This window comes from Ahaetulla prasina, chromosome 2, assembly GCF_028640845.1.
Source record: "Ahaetulla prasina isolate Xishuangbanna chromosome 2, ASM2864084v1, whole genome shotgun sequence".
In the NCBI taxonomy this organism is placed as follows: Eukaryota; Metazoa; Chordata; class Lepidosauria; order Squamata; family Colubridae; genus Ahaetulla; species Ahaetulla prasina.
This window is the reverse complement of record NC_080540.1, coordinates 7,745,872-7,767,321: the sequence shown is the minus strand read 5'-3', so window position 1 is coordinate 7,767,321 and position 21,450 is coordinate 7,745,872. Positions and strand designations below refer to the sequence as shown.

Below are 21,450 nucleotides of genomic sequence, written 5' to 3'. Positions count from 1 at the left end.
AATGCACCAATACCGTATATGTGGTACCTTGCTCAATAGTAGTACCTGTGAGAGGGATCTTGGAGTCCTAGTGGATAACCATTTAGATATGAGCCAGCAGTGTGCAGCAGCTGCTAAAAAAGCCAACACAGTTCTGGGCTGCATAAACAGAGGGATAGCATCAAAATCACGTGAAGTGTTAGTACCACTTTATAATGTCTTGGTAAGGCCACACTTGGAATATTGCATCCAGTTTTGGTCGCCACGATGTAAAAAAGATGTTGAGACTCTAGAAAGAGTGCAGAGAAGAGCAACAAAGAGGATTAGGGGACTGGAGGATAAAACATATGAAGAACGGTTGCAGGAACTGGGTATGTCTAGTTTAACAAAAAGAAGGACTAGGGGAGACATGATAGCTGTGTTCCAATATCTCAGGGGCTGCCACAAAGAAGAGGGAGTCGGGCTGTTCTCCAAAGCACCTGAGGGTAGAACAAGAAGCAATGGGTGGAAACTGATCAAAGAAAGAAGCAACTTAGAACTAAGGAGAAATTTCCTGACAGTTAGAACAATTAATAAGTGGAACGACTTGCCTTCAGAAGTTGTGAATGCTCCAACACTGGAAATTTTTAAGAAAATGTTGGATAACCATCTGACTGAGATGGTGTAGGGTTTCCTGCCTGGGCAGGGGGTTGGACTAGAAGGCCTCCAAGGTCCCTTCCAACTCTGATGTTATGTTATGTTATAATATGGTCACAGAGGTCGTTAATGTATAATATGAAGAGTGTTGGTCCTAGAACGCTGCCTTGGGGGACACTGCTATTGACAGGAGCAGGCTTTGATAAGGCACTGCCTATTTTGACCACTTCTTGTCTGTTTGACAGGAACGCTGTTACCCAATTATGGAGGGGTTCAGAGATGCCGTAGGATTTTAGTTTTAGAAGACGTTTGTCATGTGCCACTGAGGCAAAAGCTTTACAGAAGTCTATGTAAATTGCATCCATTGCTTTGCCCTGATCAAGATTTATAGTCCGTATGTTTTTGCAGCGAAGACATTGTAAATTACAGGATAAATTTTTTCTGAAACCAAATTGTTTATTAGAGAGTAGGTTGTTTGTTTCTAGGTGGAGGGTGATGGATTGGTTGATGATTGATTCCATTACTTTGCAGGTGTCGCAGCATAAGGAAATTGGTCTGTAATTTTCAACTAGGCTGGGGTGACTGTGGCTAGTGACCATAGTTGCACGGTAAGTGGGAGGGGCAGATATGACGGAAGTGGGGGCTCATATCGTTCTTTGGGGGCGCGCGCTCGATGTCTGCAGGCGATTGCGCGCCCCGAGCCCCCAGACTTCTCCCGTTTCCCGGATGGTCAAGACTCTCAGAGCCTGGGCCTTCGGCTGATGCTGTGCAACGCACGGTCCATGGCCAATAAGGCCCCCCTAATTCATGATCTTATCCAGGGGGGTGCCGCGGACCTTATGGGCGTTACGGAGACCTGGTTGGGCGCAGAAGGGGGCGTGCCCCTTGTTGAGATGTGCCCACCGGGTTTCCGTGCATTCCATCAGCCGAGGGCTCAGGGTAGGGGTGGGGGGGTGGCGGTTGTGATTAGAGAGAGTCTGGAGCCGAGGGAGACCACTGTACCTCAGATTGCCGGGTGCGAATCCCTCCTTGTGAGATGGGGTCATAGGTGTCAGATGGGCTTGCTGGTCGCGTACCTGGCTCCTTGCTGCGTGACAGCTGCCCTGCCCGAGCTCCTGGAGGTGCTTGCTGGGGTGGCAGTTGAGACCCCCAGACTTTTAGTCATGGGGGACTTTAACTTGCCATCTTCCGGCTCGTCATCGACAGCAGCTCGGGAGTTCATGGCTTCCATGACGGCCTTGGACCTGACCCAAGTAGTTGATGGCCCTACTCACATCGGGGGAGGCACTTTGGATTTGATTTTTGTCTCTGGTCAGTGGTTGAGAGAGCTGGACTTGAAGGAAATAGTCATTGAACCTTTGTCATGGTCAGATCACTCTCTCCTTCGCCTGGACTTTCTGACCGCCATTCAACACCGCAGGGAGACGGAGCCGATACGTTGGTTCCGTTCCAGGTGCCTGATGGACCCGGAGAGGTTCCGGACGGAGCTTGGGCCACTTCCTGAGAATCTGGCTCACGGCACGGCTGAGGAACTTGTTGCGGCCTGGGAACAGGCCGCGGCGGGGGCCCTAGACCGTGTCGTGCCTTTGCGGCCTCTGACCCGGCGCAGGTCCCAACCGGCTCCTTGGTTCTCCGAGGAGCTGAGAGGGATGAAGCGCCGGAGAAGACGCCTAGAGAGTTCCTGGAGGTCTAGCCGTTCTGAGGCTGATCGGACACTAGTGAAGTCCTATAATAGGGCTTACCTAGTGGCATTGAGGGAAGCGAGGCGTAGCTACGCCTCCTCCCTCATTGCATCGGCAGATAACCGCCCAGCCGTCCTGTTTCGGGTGACTCGTTCCCTCCTTCACCAGGGGGAGCGGGATGACCCGCTGCAGGGACGTGCTGAGGAGTTTAACGGTTATCTATACGATAAAATCGTTCAGCTTCGGGACAGTCTGGACCAAAATTGCGGCGACTCAGGTGAGGCGTCTGAGGGTGGTCTTGGTGACATTTGGTGGAGGGAGTCTTCCCGGCCGCCTTGAAAGAGGCGGTGGTGAGACCCCTCCTCAAGAAGCCTTCCCTGGACCCGGCTGCTTTAGGTAACTATCGTCCGGTCTCCAACCTTCGCTTCGCGGCGAAGGTTGTAGAGAGTATGGTAGCATATCAGTTTCCCTTGCACCTGGAGGAAACTGTCTATCTAGACCCGTTCCAGTCCGGTTTCTGGCCCGGTTACAGCACTGAGACGGCTTTGGTCGCGTTGGTGGATGATCTCTGGAGGGCCAGGGATAGGGGTTGTTCCTCTGCCCTGGTCCTATTAGACCTCTCAGCGGCTTTCGATACCATCGACCATGGTATCTTGCTGCGCCGGTTGGGGGGATTGGGAGTGGAGGCACCGTTATCGGTGGTTCTCCTCCTATCTCCGATCGGTCGCAGACGGTGTTGACAGGGGGCAGAGGTCGGCCTGAGGCGCCTCACTTGGGGTGCCGCAGGGTCGATCCTCTCGCCTTCTGTTCAACATCTATATGAAGCCGCTGGGTGAGATCATCAGTGGCTTCGTGTGAGGTACCAGCTGTACGCTGATGACACCCAGCTGTACTTTTCCACACTGGGCCACCCCAACGAAGCTTGAAGTGCTGTCCCGGTGTTTGGAGGCCGACGGGTCTGGATGGGGAGAAACAGACTCAAGCTCAATCCTCCAAGACAGAGTGGCTGTGGATGCCGGCATCCCGCACAGTCAGCTGAGTCCACGGCTGACTGTCGGGGCGAGTCACTGGCCCCGGTGGAGAGGGTGCGAATTGGGCGCCCTCCTGGATGAACGGCTGTCTTTGAAGATCATTTGACGGCCGCCTCCAGGAGAGCTTTTACCAGGTTCGCCTTGCGCGCCAGTTGCGCCTTTCTAGACCGGGATGCCCTATGCACAGTCACTCACGCCTCGTGACGCCTCGCCTGGATTATTGCAATGTCTACATGGGGCTCCCTTGAAGGGCATCCGAGACTGCAGTTAGTTCAGAATGCGGCTGCGGGTTATAGAGGGAGCCTCGTGGCTCCGTGATGACACCTATCCCGCAGACTGCACTGGCTACCTGTGGCCTTCCGGTGCGCTTCAAGGTTTTGGTAACCACCTTTAAAGCGCCCATGGCATAGGGCCGGCTACTTACGGGACCGCCTACTGCTACCGAATACCTCTCACCGCCCGTGCGCCTCACAGAGAGGGACTCCTCAGGGTGCCGTCAGCTAGGCAGTGTCGTCTGCGGCCCAGGAAGGGCCTTCTGTGGGGCTCCCACCCTCTGGAACGAACTCCCCCCAGGACTCCGTCAACTTCCAGACCTCCGAACCTTCCGTCACGAGCTTAAAACACACCTATTTATCTGCGCAGGACTGGACTAGTTTTTAAATTTTATAGGGGTTTTAATTGGTTTTAATATTTATACTATTTTTAATAATTTGGCTCTTTGAATAAGTTTTTTAATGGTTTTCTTAATTTGTATATATATGTTTTTTATTTGCCTGTGAACCGCCCTGAGTCCTTCGGGAGATAGGGCGGTATACAAATACGAATAATAAATAAATAAATAAATAAATAAATAGTTTGGGGAGGGAGCTGGTCCTGAAAGCTTTTTCAAAGATTATGCTTAGGGGTTCTGCTATAACAGTAGAGAGCTTTTTGAAGAAGTATGCACATAGACCCTCAGGTCCAATAGATAGAGATGGTTTCAGTTTGGGAAGGGCCTTTTCAACATTATCTTCTGTGAAATCTATTTGTGTTAGATTGTTGAAATTATTGTTGGTAAGACTGGGGAATGTTGGGTATGAGCCATTACTTTTAAAGACTGAGCAGAAGAATGTGTTAAAGAGGTTTGCTTTAACTGTTTCATTTTATAGTATCCTTCCCCTGGAGTGGGGTGGGAATGGAGATTTTACAGTGTCCTTCCCTAGCCACGCCCACCAAGCCACACCCACAGAACAAGTAGAAAAAATTTGAAAGCCGCCACTGCAGTAAATGAACTGTTGTAAATTGAAGTCTATCTGTCTTTCTTGTCATGCACACTGCTGGAAAGTCCTTCGTACCTGGATCCAGTTTAAAAACAATTCCTCAAAACCACTTGAGGGCCAGTTCTGAACCTTTTTTTGGATACAGTTATAACAAAGGCTAACTAAAGTTGATTCCTAGGAGAACTTATTCCAAAATGGAATCGTTATTGCAAATACATTTTTTGTTCCATGTTGCTTTAAGTCTGTGCTGTAAAATGCTGTTCTGCCTACTGAATTCTGCATCAGGAAGCAGGATTGGTTGGGAGATCATTTTACAACCATATTATAGTGAAACTTCCCCCAAAGCTGAACGGGTTAAAAGCACAAAGTTCAGCAGCTAGAGTAGATCCAGAAATGTAGACTCGCCCCCCTTCTTCCTCTTCCTGAATTCCTTTTCCTGTAGCTCCTTTGGATAAAACTTTTCGTTTGGTGTTGTCGTTCTTTAATTTTGCTGGGGAATCTCAGCAGTTCGGAAAGGGTAAGTTACATTTGAAACGTTCAGAAAAAGAAAAGATCAGAGAATAAGAAATCCAGGAAGGGGGAGTGGGGGGGGAGGTTAAAGGGAAATTATCCTTAAATAAATAATTTATTTTTTAAAAAACCTGCACTTATTCAACTCTCCTGGTAAAGGAGAATATACAACAGTTGGCCCTTGCAGAGCTCACTGTTCCTATAGAAAACTGAACCTCCATGTTCAAGCATAGCACACAGCTCCGCAATGCAGGTGCGGGGAAAGGCATAAAAAGGGCGGCGTGGAGGCGTCACGAGTGGGGGAGACAAAAAGCGCATCGGGGCCGTTGAGTTGCAAGCGGCGTCTCTTCCTTCCCTGAATCTTGAGAAGGATCCCGCGGAGGTTCGAAAGGGGCGGGGCTGGCGGGAGGTCACGGCGACGCCTCTTTTGTCCTGTCCGTCAAAGCCTCGGATTGAGAGAATAACAAGAGTTGGAAGGGACCTTGGAGGTCATCTAGTCATTTAGCCTGACTAGGTAGCTCAGTGGCTAAGACACCGAGTTTGTCGGTCAGAAAGGTCGGCGGATCGAATTCCTAGCATAGGTCGTCTATGAGCTTTGGACCAGATGACCTCCAAGGTCCCTTCCAACTCTGTTACTTAGTCCAACCCCTGCTCAAACAGGAGACCCTGTATCATTTGAGGATGGCAGTCCAGTCCTTCTTGAAATCTTCCAATGATAAAGCTCCTGCAACTTTTTTTTATATATATATATATATATATAGAAATATATATATATATATATATATATATATATATATATATATATATATATATATATATATTTATATATATATTATTTTTTTAAAAACAAAACAAATACAAAACATTCCTTCTTTCCTTATGCAGTGTGTGTTTTGGGCAGGTACATCTCTGTGCTACATCATTCATTTGTCACATCTTTCACATGAACATTTTATAATATGTTAAATACACATTTAAATATTGTAAAATTCCCCATTTTCTTCTTAGCATCTTTGAATAATAATAGCCTCTTAACAGCAAATATCATTATTCTCTTTATACATATACTAACACTTTTCATCTTACTTGTAACTCTTTCTTAACAAATTTTTTACTTATTTTTGGTCTCTTTCATTTCCAAACTCCATTTTTATTCTCCAACCATTGATAAAATACTTTTCGTATCATAAAATATTCAGTTTGCTCTTTCTCTTTAATAGGTAATGTTAATCTATTCATTTCTGCACATTCTAATATTTTCCTTATCACCTTCTTCAATGAATCTCCATTTTTCCAATGTTGTGCAAATACAATTTAGCTGCAGTTAATACATGAATAATTAAATATACATTCTCTTTATTATAGATTTCAGTAAAAGTCCTAACAGAAATATTTCTGGTTTCAATTCTGTTGTATCATGTCTTCCAACCATGTCAATTTTTCTAATACCTTTTGCTTCTTCACATGTCCACCACATATGATAGTATGATAGTAGATAGGTAGTTAGTGACACTTCCAACATTTAGCTGATTTATCTTTAAACATCTTTGGCAACTAGGATGTAACCCATCTGTAAAACATCTTATACAAATTCCTTTATCTCAAATTCAGTCCAGTTTCTCTTCTTGAAAGCTTCCAGCGATAAAGCCCCACAACTTCTGAAGGCAGGCTGTCCAGAGTCTCACATCTTGTTCAAGTGTCCACAAAAACTGGATGCAGTACTCTGTGTGTGGTCTTACTAAGGCTTTCTAGATTCTCTACAGGTCTCTTGAGACGGAGTTGCAGGATGGACCTAAAAGAAAATCTGAGGACTTCCAGCCTCTGATTTCACTTGTCTGCCAGCCCCAGTCTTCCAAAAGCACAAAGGTCAGAACGCAGCTTTTAAAAAAGAAATTGATTCCCCCACTTATGAAATTGTTCTTGGGAATAGTCTTGGACTTGCAACCACACTTGAGCCCAAATTTATGTTGCCAAGTGAAACATTTGTAAAATGAGTTGCCCCCCCTCCATTTTATGATCCTCCTTGCCACAGTTGTTAAGTGAATCATTGCAGTGATTAAGTTAGTAACGTGGTTAAGTGAATTTGGCTTTCCCGTTGACTTTGCTTGTCAGAAGGTCACAAAAGGGGATCCCATGACCCCGGGACATTGCGACCGTCATAAATATGAACCCATTGCCAAGCATCTGGATTTTGATCACATGACCGTGGGGATGCTGCAACGGTTGTGTGAAAAAGGGTCATAAGTCACTTTTTTCAGTGCAGTTGTAACTTGACCGTTTTTCACACTCACAGCTGTTGCAGCATCTCAGTGGTCACCTGATCAAAATCCAGATCCTTGGCCACTGGCTCGTATTTGTGACAGTTGCAGAGTCCCGGGGTCACGTGATCACCTTTTGCAAGCTTCTGACAAGCAAAGTTAATGGGAAAGCCAGATTGACTTAACAACTGTGCTATTAATGTGAATGGCGCAGGCTGGTAAGGCCTGTTATTAAGAACAGCCTGTTATTAAGAACACAAAGCCTGCAATTACTGCAGGTTCGAGCCCGGCCCAAGGTTGACTCAGCCTTCCATCCTTTATAAGGTAGGTAAAATGAGGACCCAGATTGTTGGGGGGGCAATAAGTTGACTTTGTAAAAAATATACAAATAGAATGAGACTATTGCCTTATACACTGTAAGCCGCCCTGAGTCTTTGGAGAAGGGCGGGGTATAAATGTAAACAAAAAAAAAAAAAAAAGAACCCAAAATGTCCTGCTGCAGGGTTGTCGTGGCACTGGGTCATGACGAGGGCTCGGAGTGGTCCTGTGGGCACGTGTAATCGCCCCTGAAACTTGAGTAAGTCCTCCTCCAAGGTCCAAGGAGACGCGGGGCCCACGTCCGCTCTCCTTTGTTGCGACCAGGCGTCCTGGCGCTGCGCCTCTCACACCTGGGCCCGCAAGTCCACTGGTTCCCGTGCTGCGGCCAAGGCTTCTGCCAGCAGCACCGTCCGTGGAGGAAGGGGGTCCTTGGCGCAGAGGTACTCTGGCTTGCGGGACAGGGCATCCGCCCTCCGGTTGTGACCGCTGGGAATGTAGGTCACGCGGAAGTTGAACCGGGCAAAAAACAACGACCACCGGATCTGCCGCTGGCTCAACTTCCGAGCTGTGGTGAGGTGCTCGAGATTCCGATGGTCCATTCGGACCTCCACCTGATGTCGGGCCCTCTCCAGATGGTGTCGCCAAGCCTCGAATGCAGCCTTGATAGCCAGCAACTCTTTTTCCCAGATGGTGTAGTTGCACTTGGAAGGATTGAGTTTCCGGGAGTAGTAAGCACAGGGAAAAAGTGTGCCACCATTCGTCGGAGCCTGTAGCAACACCGCTCCAAGAGCCACATTGGACGCGTCCGTCTCCACCACAAAAGGCCAGAGCGGGTTGAGATGCCTCAGGATGGGTTCCGTGACAAAGGCTTTCTTGAGGGCTGTCGTGTCCCACTCCTCCGCTGACAGCCGGGTCAGGGAAATCTGAATCAGGCTTGCCTCTGCAGCTCTGCCCAAAGTCCTAGCAAAGTCCTCAGAGCAGGCAGGAGACCAGAAAGTGACTTCAGCAAGATAAGTTCGACTTTGCCTGACTCAGAGACTGCCAGAAAGCAGATCCTTTATATAGGCCATGGGGTGTGGCTCCATGACTCAGCACTCATTAAGGCCTGCCCCTCCCTTCCTTCTGTTGCCTCCGCCTATCCAATCTTCTGATGCGAGGGTCACTCCAATCAGCAGCTGTTGGAAATAAACTTTCCTCAGGCTCACATGCTGTGGAGGAGGGGGAGGGGTCTAGCTGCTCCGTTTGCCTGGGCATGGAGCCAGGGCTGGGGCCGGGGGATGCTCCCTCCTCTGCAGCCTGCTTGGGCATGGAGCCAGGGCTGGGACCGGGAGATGCCCCCTCCTCTTCAGCTTGTCTGGGCATGGAGCCAGGACTGGGGCCGGGAGGCATACATTCCTCCGTGTTCGGGAGCAGGGAGGCATACATTCCTCCGGGAGGCATACATTCCTCCGTGTTCGGGAGCAGATAAGAAGGCTGCTGTGAGAGCGGACAAGACACAACAAGGGCTGTGAATGCTTCTTGCTGCGGGGGACCCCACTGCGGGGGACCCCACTGAAACGCGAACTTCTTCCTGAGGAGCTGGGTAAGTGGAGCCGTCAGTGTGGCGAAGCCCGGGATGAAGGTCCGGTAGTAGTTGGCGAAGCCCAGCAGGCACTGAACATCCTTCACCCGACGAGGGGCTTCCCAGCTACACAAAGCCTCTACTTTGCGTGGGTCCATGGCTATGCCCTTGGGCGAGATGATATGCTCGAGGAATTCTATGGAAGTCCGGAAGAAGACGCATTTCTCCAGCTTCGCATTGAGTTGTTGCTCCCGCAAGCATTGCAGAACCAGACCGATGTGCCGAAAGTAGCTTTCCCTGGACCGGGAATAAATCAGGATGTCGTTGAGGTAGATCACCACGAACCGATCCAACATGTCTCGGAACACGTCGTTCATGAAGTGCTGGAAGACGGCGGGGGCGTTGGTCAATCCGAACGGCATGACGGGGTATTTGTAGTGTCCGTATCGGGTGCCGAATGCCGTCTTCCATTCGTCTCCCTCTCGCATCCGCACCAGGTTGTAGGCCCCCCGGAGATCGAGCTTGGTGAAGATCGTGGCCTCCCGCAACCTCTCCAGCAGCTCCGGGATGAGCGGTAGTGGGTATCGATGCCGTACCGTAATGGCATTTAGTCGGCGGTAATCGCAGTACAGGCGCAAGTCCCCTATCTTCTTCTTTATGAAGAGGGCCGGGGCTGAGAGAGGGGACTTCGAAGGCCGGGTGAACCCTCGGGCCAGGTTTTTGTCCAGGAAGTCCCTGAGGGTGGCCAACTCGGGCTCCGACATGGAATACAGGCATCCCACAGGCAGCGGTGCGTTGGGCAGAAGGTCCATGGGGCAATAGTAGGGCCAATGCGGGGATAATCGGTCCGCCTCCTTCTCGCTGAACATGTCGGCGAAGTCCGTCAGCTCAGGAGGCAAGAAGATGGCAGGGGTGGGGACGTTCTGGCCGGCACAGGTGTGGCGGATGTGGTCGACGCACTGCAGACTCGGGAAAGAGATGGCGTTCCGCGACCAGGCCACCTGAGGATCGTGGGTCTGAAGCCAGGCCAAACCAAGGACCAAGGCAAAATGAAGGTCCGCCGTGATATAAAACTGGATCGCCTCCTCATGGTCCCCAATAGCCAGGCACAAAGGCTGGGTGGCGAATTTAATGGGGCCGGACACCAGTTCTCATCCATCAATTTTCTCTACCCGCATCGGAGGGTCCACCGGATTCACGGGGACTGCAAACTGGGTCACAAAGGCCTGGTCCATAAAGTTTGTTGTGGCCCCTGAGTCCACCAGCGCATGCGCCTGGAGCCCGTCCGACTGGTTCCCCAACCATACCCGTGTGTCCAGAATCAGATGCCGAGGGGGCCCAGAGTCTACTTCCGCAACGTCCAGTGGGGGCTTAGTACGTGCCCAACCTAGGGTTTCCCCGAGATCGAGCCTGCTCTGTTTCCCGATTGGTCACGCTGTGATTCGGGGACCGGCGTGTGTGCCCCATTTCGCTTTCTGGGGCAAGAAGCGGCGAAGTGGCCGGTCTCCCCACAGCACAATGTTGATGGCGGGTCCCGGAGGGCGCGACGGGATGGTCGCTGTTGCAGACAGGCGTCGAGGCGGAGACAAAGGGGCACCAAGTTGTCGAGGGTCCGTGGCGCCTCCATCCAGTCCAACTCGTCTTGCAGTTCCTCTGACAGTCCCTCCTGGAACACGTCCACCAGCGTTGCATCATTGCAGTCAGAGTCCTGGCACAAAAGACGAAATTGATGCTCCTGCAGCGGAGTTCCTTAAGGCGCCTGGTTGCTATCAGCGTCCGAACGGGGTCCTCGTACATGATGCGCAGGTGCTGCCAAAAACGCTGTTGGTCCGCCAGCAGGGGGCTGTCCTGGAGCAAGAGGGGCGTGGCCCATCGGGCAGCCGAGCCAGAAAGAAGGTTAATCACGAAGGCCACCTTAGCCAGGTCGTCTGGAAAATCCTCTGGCCGCATAGCCATGTAGAGCTGGCACTGTCTCAAGAACGTCGGGAACATCTCAGGCTACCGAGAAAACTTATCCGGCACAGTTATCGGGCACTTGTGACGAGGAGGAGGAGTGGGAGGACGGGGTGGGGTGGGGCTGCAGGCACATTCCCGGCAGCAAGTTGGCCTGCCAAGTGAGCCACTTGCTGCTGAAGCTATTGATTAGCCGCTTGTAGCTGCTGTAACTGCTGCTGTACCTACTGCTGGTCCATCTTTGGTGGAAGATGGTTTAGTCGGGGTCTTGGACAAAATGTTCTGTTTCCCTCCCCCAATACTCCCAACAAAGAGTCAGTCAAAGGTCTTCTTTTCTAGTTTATTTAGATAGATAAATTTTCTGGCCACGTCTACCCACGGGCCTGCCAAGTCTCTGGAGATAACAGTTTGCCCGCGCAAATTCACTGCTTTGTCCAAGACAAAAAGCCAGGAAGTCCCGCCTCCTGCTTTTATAGCCTCTGTGTGTGTCACTGCGTGACTCATCATTCCTTGACTTTGTCCCAACGCTTCGCTGCGCATCTCACGTCTGCGCAGTCTTGCATCAAGCCAAAATTGTTCTTGGGGCGTTGCCAAATCAGAAGGAGGCCCGGAAGAATCAGCCCTTGCTGGCCCCTCCTCCTCCCTTTGGGCGGGTGCCAGGGAGGGAGAGGGCCCAGGAGAAGCAGGCCTTGCCAGGTTTTCTTCCTCACTTTCTGAATCATCCGAGTCCAGGAGTCCGAGTCCAGGAACCTGGGTCACAACATATATATATTTTAAGACATTCATGACAAACACCTGGCTCAAACTGATAAAGGGGGGAGGGCTTGTGGCTCAGAGGTTAATACAACTGCCTAATATGCAGGCAGCCCAAGTTCGAATCCGAGTAAGGTTATGGGGAAAAAGAAAAGTTGGAGACTGAGAAGGACCTGGGAAATATAAGCTTTGCAGAAGAGGAAATCAAAAAATGCTTGATCAGTGTAAATTATGCTGACTGTGGAATTCTGGCAGTTGAAGTTTCCACATCTTTAAATTGCTAAGAATATAGAATCATAGGGCTGGAAGAGACCTTGAAGGTCTTCTACTCTAACTCCATGCCCAGGGCAGGAGACCTTATACATCTGTCAAATAGTTGTCCAATCTATTTTTGAAAATCTTCAGTGATCCACAACTCCCAAGAGGCAAGATATTCCATTGATTAATTCTTCTCACCATCAGAAAATTCCTCCTTCCTTCTAGGGTGGATCTCTCTTTGACAAGCTTCCACCCATTACTTCTTGTCCTGCTCTCTGGTGCCCTAGAGAATAAGTCAACCCTGTGACAGATCCTCAAGGGTCCTGGAAGAGGAGTTATCACGTCCCCCTTAACCCTTCTCTTTGAGTCTAGGATACCCCATGCTCTGCTTCCTGCCCCTTGGTTTCCCCAAAGCCCTATGGGTCTCCTCCATACTCCACCCCATCACCATTCGCTCACTTACCTTTTGATGAGCTCAGGAAGTCAGAGTAGAGAAGGCCATTCCCTCGGTGGGCCACGTGGCACAATCAAGAAGAAGAAATCCAATCTCTGTTGTTTCCATGGCAATCCTTTCGCCCCAGCCAGCATAAACTGCTATGATTTCTTCTTAGCTCCGCTGGCTCTAGTTTTATACTGCTGGCGCTAAGAAGATATCACAGTGGTTTATCCTGGCTGGGGAGGAAAGGATTGGCATGGACTGCCCGGGCAAGATGGGAGGGAAATAGGGGTGTGCGTGTGCTGAAGCATCTCTGCAGTTTGTCGTAAGGGTGAAGGACTCCGGGTTGGGGTGGTGGGGGGCTGCAAAAAGTCAACTTTGAAACGGATTTGTATTGGGGTGTGTATGTTGTAACTTCAAACATTCGTTGAATGGCCTGTCATAACATAAGAATTATCTTACTACTTTTTTTTCATATCTTTTGCAACCAATAAATTTTATATTTTATAAACAATAAAACTTACACTTTCATTTGAATCTTACAGACAAAGATGATGCCGATATAAGCACACTGGACAACAGGAGAATAACAATCAAACCTGAAAAGTGAAGCAAATTGAAACAGAATTAAAAATAGTTTCCATTTCCTTCTGAAAGCCACACAATTCGTAGCTATTGTGGGAAAACACAGAGTTCAAACCAGAAGAGGATCCACACTGGAGAAAAGCCATATAAATACTCTGAATGTGGCAAAAGCTTTGGTCAGAATAGCTCCCTTGTGATTCATAGAAGGATCCACATAGAACAGATGTGGTAAATGTTGTAAATGCTTTGGCAAGAATTGCAAATTTGTGATACATCAGCAGACTCACACCATGAAGAAACCATACAAGTGTCCAGATTGTGAGAAACATTTCAGTTGCCATTCTAACCTGGTGCTACACCAGAGGACTCACACAGGAGAGAAACCCTTTGAATGTTTTGATTGTGGGAAACATTTCAGTTACCATTATAACCTGCTGATACACCAGAGGATTCACACAGGAGAGAAACCTTTTGAATGTCCATATTGTGGGAAAAGTTTCAGTCACAATTCCAGCCTGGTGACACACCAGAGGACTCACACAGGAGAAAAACCTTTTCAGTGTCAAGATTGTGGGAAAAGTTTCAGTCACCATTCCCACCTGGTGACACACCAGAGGATTCACACAGGAGAGAAACCCTTTGAATGTCCTGATTGTGGGAAAAGTTTTAGTCTGAGTTCCAATCTGGTGAGACACCAGAGAATTCACACAGGAGACAAACCATTTGAATGTCCTGAGTGTGGGAAAAGTTTCAGTCACAATTCCAGCCTGGTCAACCACCAGAGGATTCACACAGGAGAGAAACCCTTTGAATGTTCTGATTGTGGAAAACATTTCAGTCACAATTCCTGCCTGGTAATACACCAGAGGATTCACACAGGAGAAAAACCTTTTCAGTGTCCAGATTGTGGGAAACGTTTTAGTCAAAATTCCTATCTGGTGCGACACCAGAGGACTCACACAGGAGAGAAACCCTTTGAATGTCTTGAGTGTGGGAAAAGTTTCAGTCTCAATTCCAGCCTGGTGATACACCAGAGGATTCACACAGGAGAGAAACCCTTTGAATGTCCTGAGTGTGGGAAAAGTTTTAGTGTCAGTTCCCACCTGGTGCGACACCAGACGATTCACACAGGAGAGAAACCCTTTGAATGTCCTGATTGTGGCAAAAGTTTCAGTCGGAATTCCAACCTGGTGACCCACCAGAGGATTCACAGAGGAGAGAAACCTTTTAAATGTCCTGAGTGTGGGAAATGTTTCAGTCACAATTCCTTCCTGTTGATACACCAGAGGACTCACACAGGAGAGAAACCCTTTGAATGTCCTGATTGTGGGAAAAGTTTCAGTCAGAATTCCAGCCTGGTGACCCACCAGAGGACACACACAAGAGGGAAACCATACAAGTGTCCAGATTGTGGGAAATGTTTTGGTTACCGTTCTAGCCTGGTGAACCATCAGAAGACTCACACAGGAGAGAAACCACATGAGTGTCCAGACTTGCGGGGTCAAACTATTTGATTGAGGGCCAAATCAGGATTGTGGTTGACCTTGTGGGTGGGCATGATGGGGGGATGTCACATGGCCAGCTCGACATCTCTTGTGTCATGGTGGCCCAGGCAGGTCTGGGAGGTTCCATTGTCTCCAGCTGAGAAAGGCAAGACCATGGTAAGCGCCAAAAACCTTGTTCTCACCATCCCTCTCCGGACATGAAAATGACCCCAGGACACCAGCATAACCTGCCCAGACCCCTGGGAGCGTATGCACTGAGCCTGGCCCTCAAGCTCCCATTGCATTGGGACCCCACAGCCCAGCCCCACTTCCCGAGGGGCTGCTCGGCTGCACTTACCTCCTTAAGCCTGCTGCTGTGCTCGCTCTCCTTGGGCACGTTGCTCATGGTGTATGCAGAAGGGCAAACTGTGTGTCAGAGGGTGGCCCATTCCATGTGAGGAGCCCCAGCTTTGTAACTAAAGCATCCTCAGCAATCGGATGGGAGACCATCAGGAGAGGTCAGGAGGAGGGGACAAGGGGATAGCGAAAGGGCAGAAGGACAGCTGTTTGCCAAGTGCTAAGGTAGGACTTCCCTCCGAATCTAACTGCCTCTATATTCTTTACGTATTCGTAAAGCAAGTTCCATAGCTCTATATTGTACCAAAACAATTTCATCATCAACTTTATCCACTTTACTTTGAACTACCTCAATCTTATTTTCCAATTTTAAATTAGCTTTCTTTATTTCTTTTACTTCCTGCTCCAGTAAAATCACATTTGATGCCAGACCCTGTACTGCTGACACCAAACCTTCTTTGACTTCTTTATTTCCAATTTGAATTTCTAGCATCTGTTTTTTCATCTCTGACATTTCTTCTGTAATTAATTTAAACTTATCTTCTATCTGAGAAGTTTGCCAATTCATAGCATCATTAAGAGATTCTTTCATAAAATCTTTCAGATTATCCTGAAGTGCTTCCAAATTTAGTGATTTTGTATCTGCTGTATGTGCTGGAGAGACTCCCGGTGTTGATGTTCCTGGGGTTTTTGTAACAGTTGTCTTTAATTGTTTTGCTGCCATCTCTTAAAATTTCTCTTTAACTTAATGTTACGTATAAATCTTCTAAGTCTTTTTTTAAAAAAAACAGTCTCAATATCTCTTCAATGTTTTAAAAAATCTCCAGCTGGCCTTCAGTAATAAACAGCAAACAGTGAGAATTGTAACACTTTCGTTTTCAGCTGCATAGCTCATTAAAGAACAACCGCCATTTTCGCTTTAAAGTCAACTCCAAAACTTAAAAAAAAAATAACAGGGAATTGATTAATTACTTGCCTTTATAGTTAGAGCTGTCCTGTTTCTGTTCAGTCCGGTATTTTCTTCTTTAAGTTAAAATTGGTCCCGGCAGTTGATCGCGGCAGTTAGGTCTGCTAAAGCAGGAAAAAAGCCTCAGATCTGGAGCGCTTTGAAGTTCTGAGGGGGCTTAACCCTTCGAGCCCCCTGGTGTCTTCCATGAGTTCTAGGGAAGCTCTACCTCTGCTTCTTCGCTCACCTCCTCTTCTTCGCCCAAAGAGGGGGAATTTCGAACCGCTGGACAGCTGATTGTCGCTGTCTTAGCAGTCCAACACGATCCAGAGGTTGGTGATCAAACAGAGATCACCTCCATTGCCAACGGAGCCAACCAGGAAGTCCCATTCAGGTCATCTGCCAGTTGTTGATTACCTTCAGCCTGGGAGCTACAGGCATGTTTTGACTGCACTGATTGGAATATTTTTAAAGATACCTCTGCAGACCTGGATGAACTCACAGATACTGTAACATCATATGTCAGCTTCTGTGAAGACCTATGTGTACCTACAAGGAACTTGCGAATATACAGTAACAACAAACCTTGGTTTACACCTAAACTTAAGCAGCTACGACATTCCAAAGAGGAGGCCTACAGAAAAGGTGATAAAATGCTGTACAATCAGGCCAGAAATGCACTAACAAGGGAGATCAGAGCAGCAAAAAGAAGCTACTCTGAAAAGCTAAAGAATCAGTTTTCAGCAAATGAACCAGCAAACATGTGGAAAACTCTTAAAAGTATCACCAGCTATGGCAAACCTCCTTCCCAGGCTGAAGGTAATCAACAACTGGCAGATGACCTGAATGAATTTTACTGCAGGTTTGAAAGGAAACTACAGCCACCTATCTCCACAACCCCCATCTCTGACACACCAACAACAGCCAAGCCTCCTACAACTGACCCCATTTCATTGGGTTCACAACCCCTAGTGATCACAGAAAAGGAAGTGCAGGACCTATTTCACAGACAAAAGACAGGAAAAGCTCCAGGCCCAGACAAGATAACTCCTTCTTGCTTAAAAGTCTGTGCTGACCAATTGGCCCCTATCTTCACCCATATTTTCAATAAATCACTAGAGAAGTGCTATGTTCCTTCTTGCTTCAAACGCTCTACCATCATCCCAGTGCCGAAGAAGCCCACCATCAAGGAACTGAATGACTACAGACCAGTTGTTTTAACATCTGTAGTCATGAAAACCTTTGAAAGGCTAGTGCTTTCCTACCTGAAAACCATCATGGATCGGCTGTTAGACCCCTTGCAATTTGCATACCAAGCAAATAGATCAACAGATGATGCTGTTAATATGGCTCTGCACTACATCCTACAACATCTTGAGTCTCCAAAGACCTATGCAAGGGTCCTTTTTGTAGACTTTAGTTCAGCATTCAATACCATCATTCCAGACATTCTTCTAACTAAGCTAAACCAGCTACAGGTACCGGAACAGACTTCTAAGTGGATCACAAGCTTCCTAACAAACAGGAAGCAGCAGGTGAAGCTAAGCAAGATGACATCAAATATCTGTACAATTAGCACAGGGGGCCCCCAAGGCTGTGTGCTCTCCCCACTTCTCTTCTCTCTGTATACAAATGACTGCATCTCCAATGATCCATCTGTTAAGCTACTGAAGTTCCCATCTCAGAGTTCCCATCACCAATCTCTTTCCACTTATGACTGTATGACTATAGCTTGTTGCTGGCAATCCTTATGATTTATATTGATGTATTGACCATCAATGTTGTACCTTGATGAACGTATCTTTTCTTTTATGTATACTGAGAGCATATGCACCAAGACAAATTCCTTGTGTGCCCAATCACACTTGGCCAATAAAATTCTATTCTATTCTATTCTATTCTATTCTATTCTATTCTATTCTATTCTATTCTATTCTATTCTATTCTATTCTATTCTTTCCTTTCCTTTCCTTTCCTTTCCTTTCCTTTCCTTTCCTTTCCTTTCCTTTCCTTTCCTTTCCTTTCCTTTCCTTTCCTTTCCTTTTTTTAAGCTGTCAGAGGCTCCCAACAAAGGCTTCCCATTTTGACCCGTCCGCCATTGCTTCAGCATGGTTTTTAGCTCACATCTCCCAGACTGGTGTATGTGTATGGTTTTGTGTGTGTGTTCCCCTTGCAGCCCAGCCAGCGCTGTGATATTGGAGAGAAAAAGAAGATCGGGAGAGGCTGGGGGTTGAGAAAAAGAAACAAGCATTGCAAAAAAACAGCTTTTGTTATCTTTCAGCCTACAATCAGCTTCCAAGCTGTAAGTGAGTGAGTATAAATGAGTGAGACACCTCCCCCTGCCCCCCCTTCCACATACACACACACACACACACACCTGTGTACAGGCAGGAGAGTTGAGCTGAGAGTCATGCAGAGATCCGTCAGGCACAGAGGCAACAATAGGGGAAGGGGATCCAAATGGGAAGCCTCTGCCCATTTAAAAAAAGAAAACCCTGGGGAGCTTCCCTTCTTGTCCACCCTCCCCTCCGTTGCCTCCATGCCTGATGCCAAAAGGGAAATTCTGCTTCCTCCCCCACCCTGCAATGCCAGAAGCCACAGGCCACCGTCGTTTGCCTTCCACGTCCCCCACAGACCCTGTGCAATCTCCTCCCGCCCATGCATGACATGCTGACCATAGCGTGACAAGCCTTAGATCTGTGTCGGCGCCTTGGTCCAGCCCCCTGGCTCGGAGCGTGAGAAGGCTGGTGTCCTGGGTAAAGGGCAGTGCTCAGTCCCTAGGAACGCCAGGCCCTGCATGCTCGCTGCCTGCTGTGCTCACACCCAGGGGGCTGGGCCGAGGTGGCTCCACAGATCTAAGGCTGGGCGAGGTTCGGCCCGAAGGCAAATCAGCACCTGGTCAACCTGGGCCGAACCAAGGCATCACAGGCCGGTCCTTTTAATGTTTCCAGGGCAGACCCAAGGGCCAGATGAAACCATCTTGTAGGCTGGATTCAGCCCGCGGGCCTTGACTTTGACACCCCTGGTCCAGATTGAGGAAACAGTTTTGGATTGGTGGTTGGTTTTTTGGAATATATGTTTGATTGGTACATTTTTCTTTTAAAAACATAAAAAGTTCCATGTCTATCTGAACAGCGTGTTGTTGTTATTGTTAGTTGCGAACTCGTGTCCGACCCATCGTGACCCCATTGAGAATGTTCCTCCAGGCCTTCCTGTCCTCTACCATCCTCTTAATGGACTTAAAGGAGTCCATTTAAGCTCACGCCTACTGCTTCAGTGACTCCATCCATCCAGCTCGTTCTCTGCCGTCCCCTTCTTCTTTTGCCTTCAATCTTTCCCAGCATTAGGCTCTTCTCCAGCGAGTCCTTCCTTCTCATTAGGTGACCCCATACTAATAGTAGTGCATTTCTAACAAGGTGGTATTTTTTGTATATTGATTATGGATTTCCCACATGTGGAGTTTCAGCCTTCTATCTTGGTGAACTCCAGATGTTGAACCTCAGAATTTCCCAGCCAATGTACAATTAGTCCTCGAGATATAACTGTCACCGGGCCTACCAATTACGGTTACACCTTGCAACGGCTGTTAAGTGAGACTGCTTTGCTTAATTTCCCCCCAACCACCCACCCCGTTCTCTTTTGATGCAGCTGTTAAAGGAATGTGCAAGTTATTAAACGGAACACTGGCTACCTCAGGGTTGGGAGAAAGTCTTAGAGGCCTGGCGCAGGCCCAGGCTTTCCTTCCAAAGGCCTCCCATAACCCATCTCTTAGGCCTCTCCTTCCTAAAACAGGGTCTGTGTAGTCCTCTGGTCTAAGTCTGACCCACCAGGCATCACAGCCGCCTCCTCTCTATCTTTTCAAGATGTCTGAACCTTCCCTTGGAGAAGGAGGGTAGGACGCACATCTGTGGGCTGCATGACTGTGTCATAGAAGCAGACGTTATTTTCAGTGTGCCTGTTATTCATCCCTGGGCCATGTGGTGGACTTGTGCAAGCGGCTGCCATTTTGCCACGACTGCCTCACGGCCAAATTGGCGGCTGCTTCTGAGTCATTGTCATGTGGGAGAGGGAGAAAATGCATGTATTGCCCCTGTCCGAGTCTGACTCTGAGATGGAGGAGGAACAGCTGACAGAGAGAGAGAGAATGGCTCCCTTGGCTGTGGAGCAAACTGGGGAAGGGCAAAGTGAGGCTGGGCAGAGCAGGGGAGAGTTAGAACAAGGGAGACGGGTTCTGATGAAGACCAAAGCCCATCTCCTCCTCATCCTAGGGCACGCAGGGAAGAATGGAGGAGAGAGCAATGTGGCTTTCGACGGAGGAGAGGGGGCCCGATCCCCTTCATAAGATACACCTGGAGGTGAAGTTTAAAAGGAGAGGCAAATGGGAGGGGCCGTCATAAATATGAACCAGTTGCCACGCGTCTGAATTTTAATCACATGACCATGGAGAAGCTACAAAGGTCATAACTCTGAAAAATGGTCCTAAGTCGCTTTTTTCAGTGCCCTTGTAACTTTCAACGGTCACTAAATCAGAGGTGAGTTTCAGCAGGTTCTGATCAGTTCTGGAGAATCGAGAGCAGAAATTTTTAGTAGTTCCGAGAAAAAAATTCTGTAGTAAAATTTCTGACCGCCCCCCCTCCCCCATCTATATTCTGCCACCCGAGTCCCAGCTGAAATACCGATTTTATAGTATCCTTCCCCTGGAGTGGGGTGGGAATGGAGATTTTACAGTATCCTTCCCTAGCCACGCCCACCAAGCCACACCCACAGAACAGGTAGGAAAAAAATTTGAAACCCACCACTACACTAAATGAACTGTTGTAAATTGAAGTCTACTGTATTTCTTGTCATGCACACTGCTGGAAAGTCCTTTGTACCTGGATCCAGTTTAAACACACTTCGTCAAAACCACTTTAGGACCAGTTCTGAACCTTTTTTTGGATACAGTTTTAACAAAGGCTAACTAAAGTTATCCCTAGGAGAATTTATTCCAAAATGGAATCGTTATTGCAAATCCATTTTTTGTTCCATGTTGCTTTAAATCTGTGCTGTAAACTGCTGTTCTGCCTACTGAATTCTGCATAGGGAAGCAGGATTGGTTGGGAGATCATTTTACAATCATGTTATAGTGAAACGTCCCCCAAAGCTGAACGGGTTAAAAGCACAAAGTTCAGCAGCTAGAGTAGATCCAGAAATGTAGACTCGCCCCCCCCCTTCCTCTTCCTGAATTCCTTTTCCTGTAGCTCCTTTGGATAAAACTTTTCGTTTGGCATTGTCGTTCTTTAATTTTGCTGGGGAATCTCAGCAGTTCGGAAAGGGTAAGTTATATTTGAAACTTTCAGAAAAAGAAAAGATCAGAGAATAAGAAATCCAGGAAGGTGGAGTGGGGGGGGAGGTTAAAGGGAAATTATCCTTAAGTAAATAATTTATTTTTTTTAAAAAACCTG

General features: G+C 48.1%; 1 protein-coding gene across 1 annotated transcript in view; it reads left to right on the top strand.

Moving 5' to 3' along the window:
- LOC131189574 (zinc finger protein 850-like) overlaps nt 1-21,450 on the top strand; it is a 54,661-nt gene that overhangs the window by 21,054 nt on the left and 12,157 nt on the right. Inside the window, exon 5 of the mRNA XM_058165747.1 lies at nt 13,438-14,721. Coding sequence (XP_058021730.1) covers nt 13,438-14,721 — 1,284 coding nt within the window. The remainder of the gene's footprint in view (nt 1-13,437; nt 14,722-21,450) is intronic.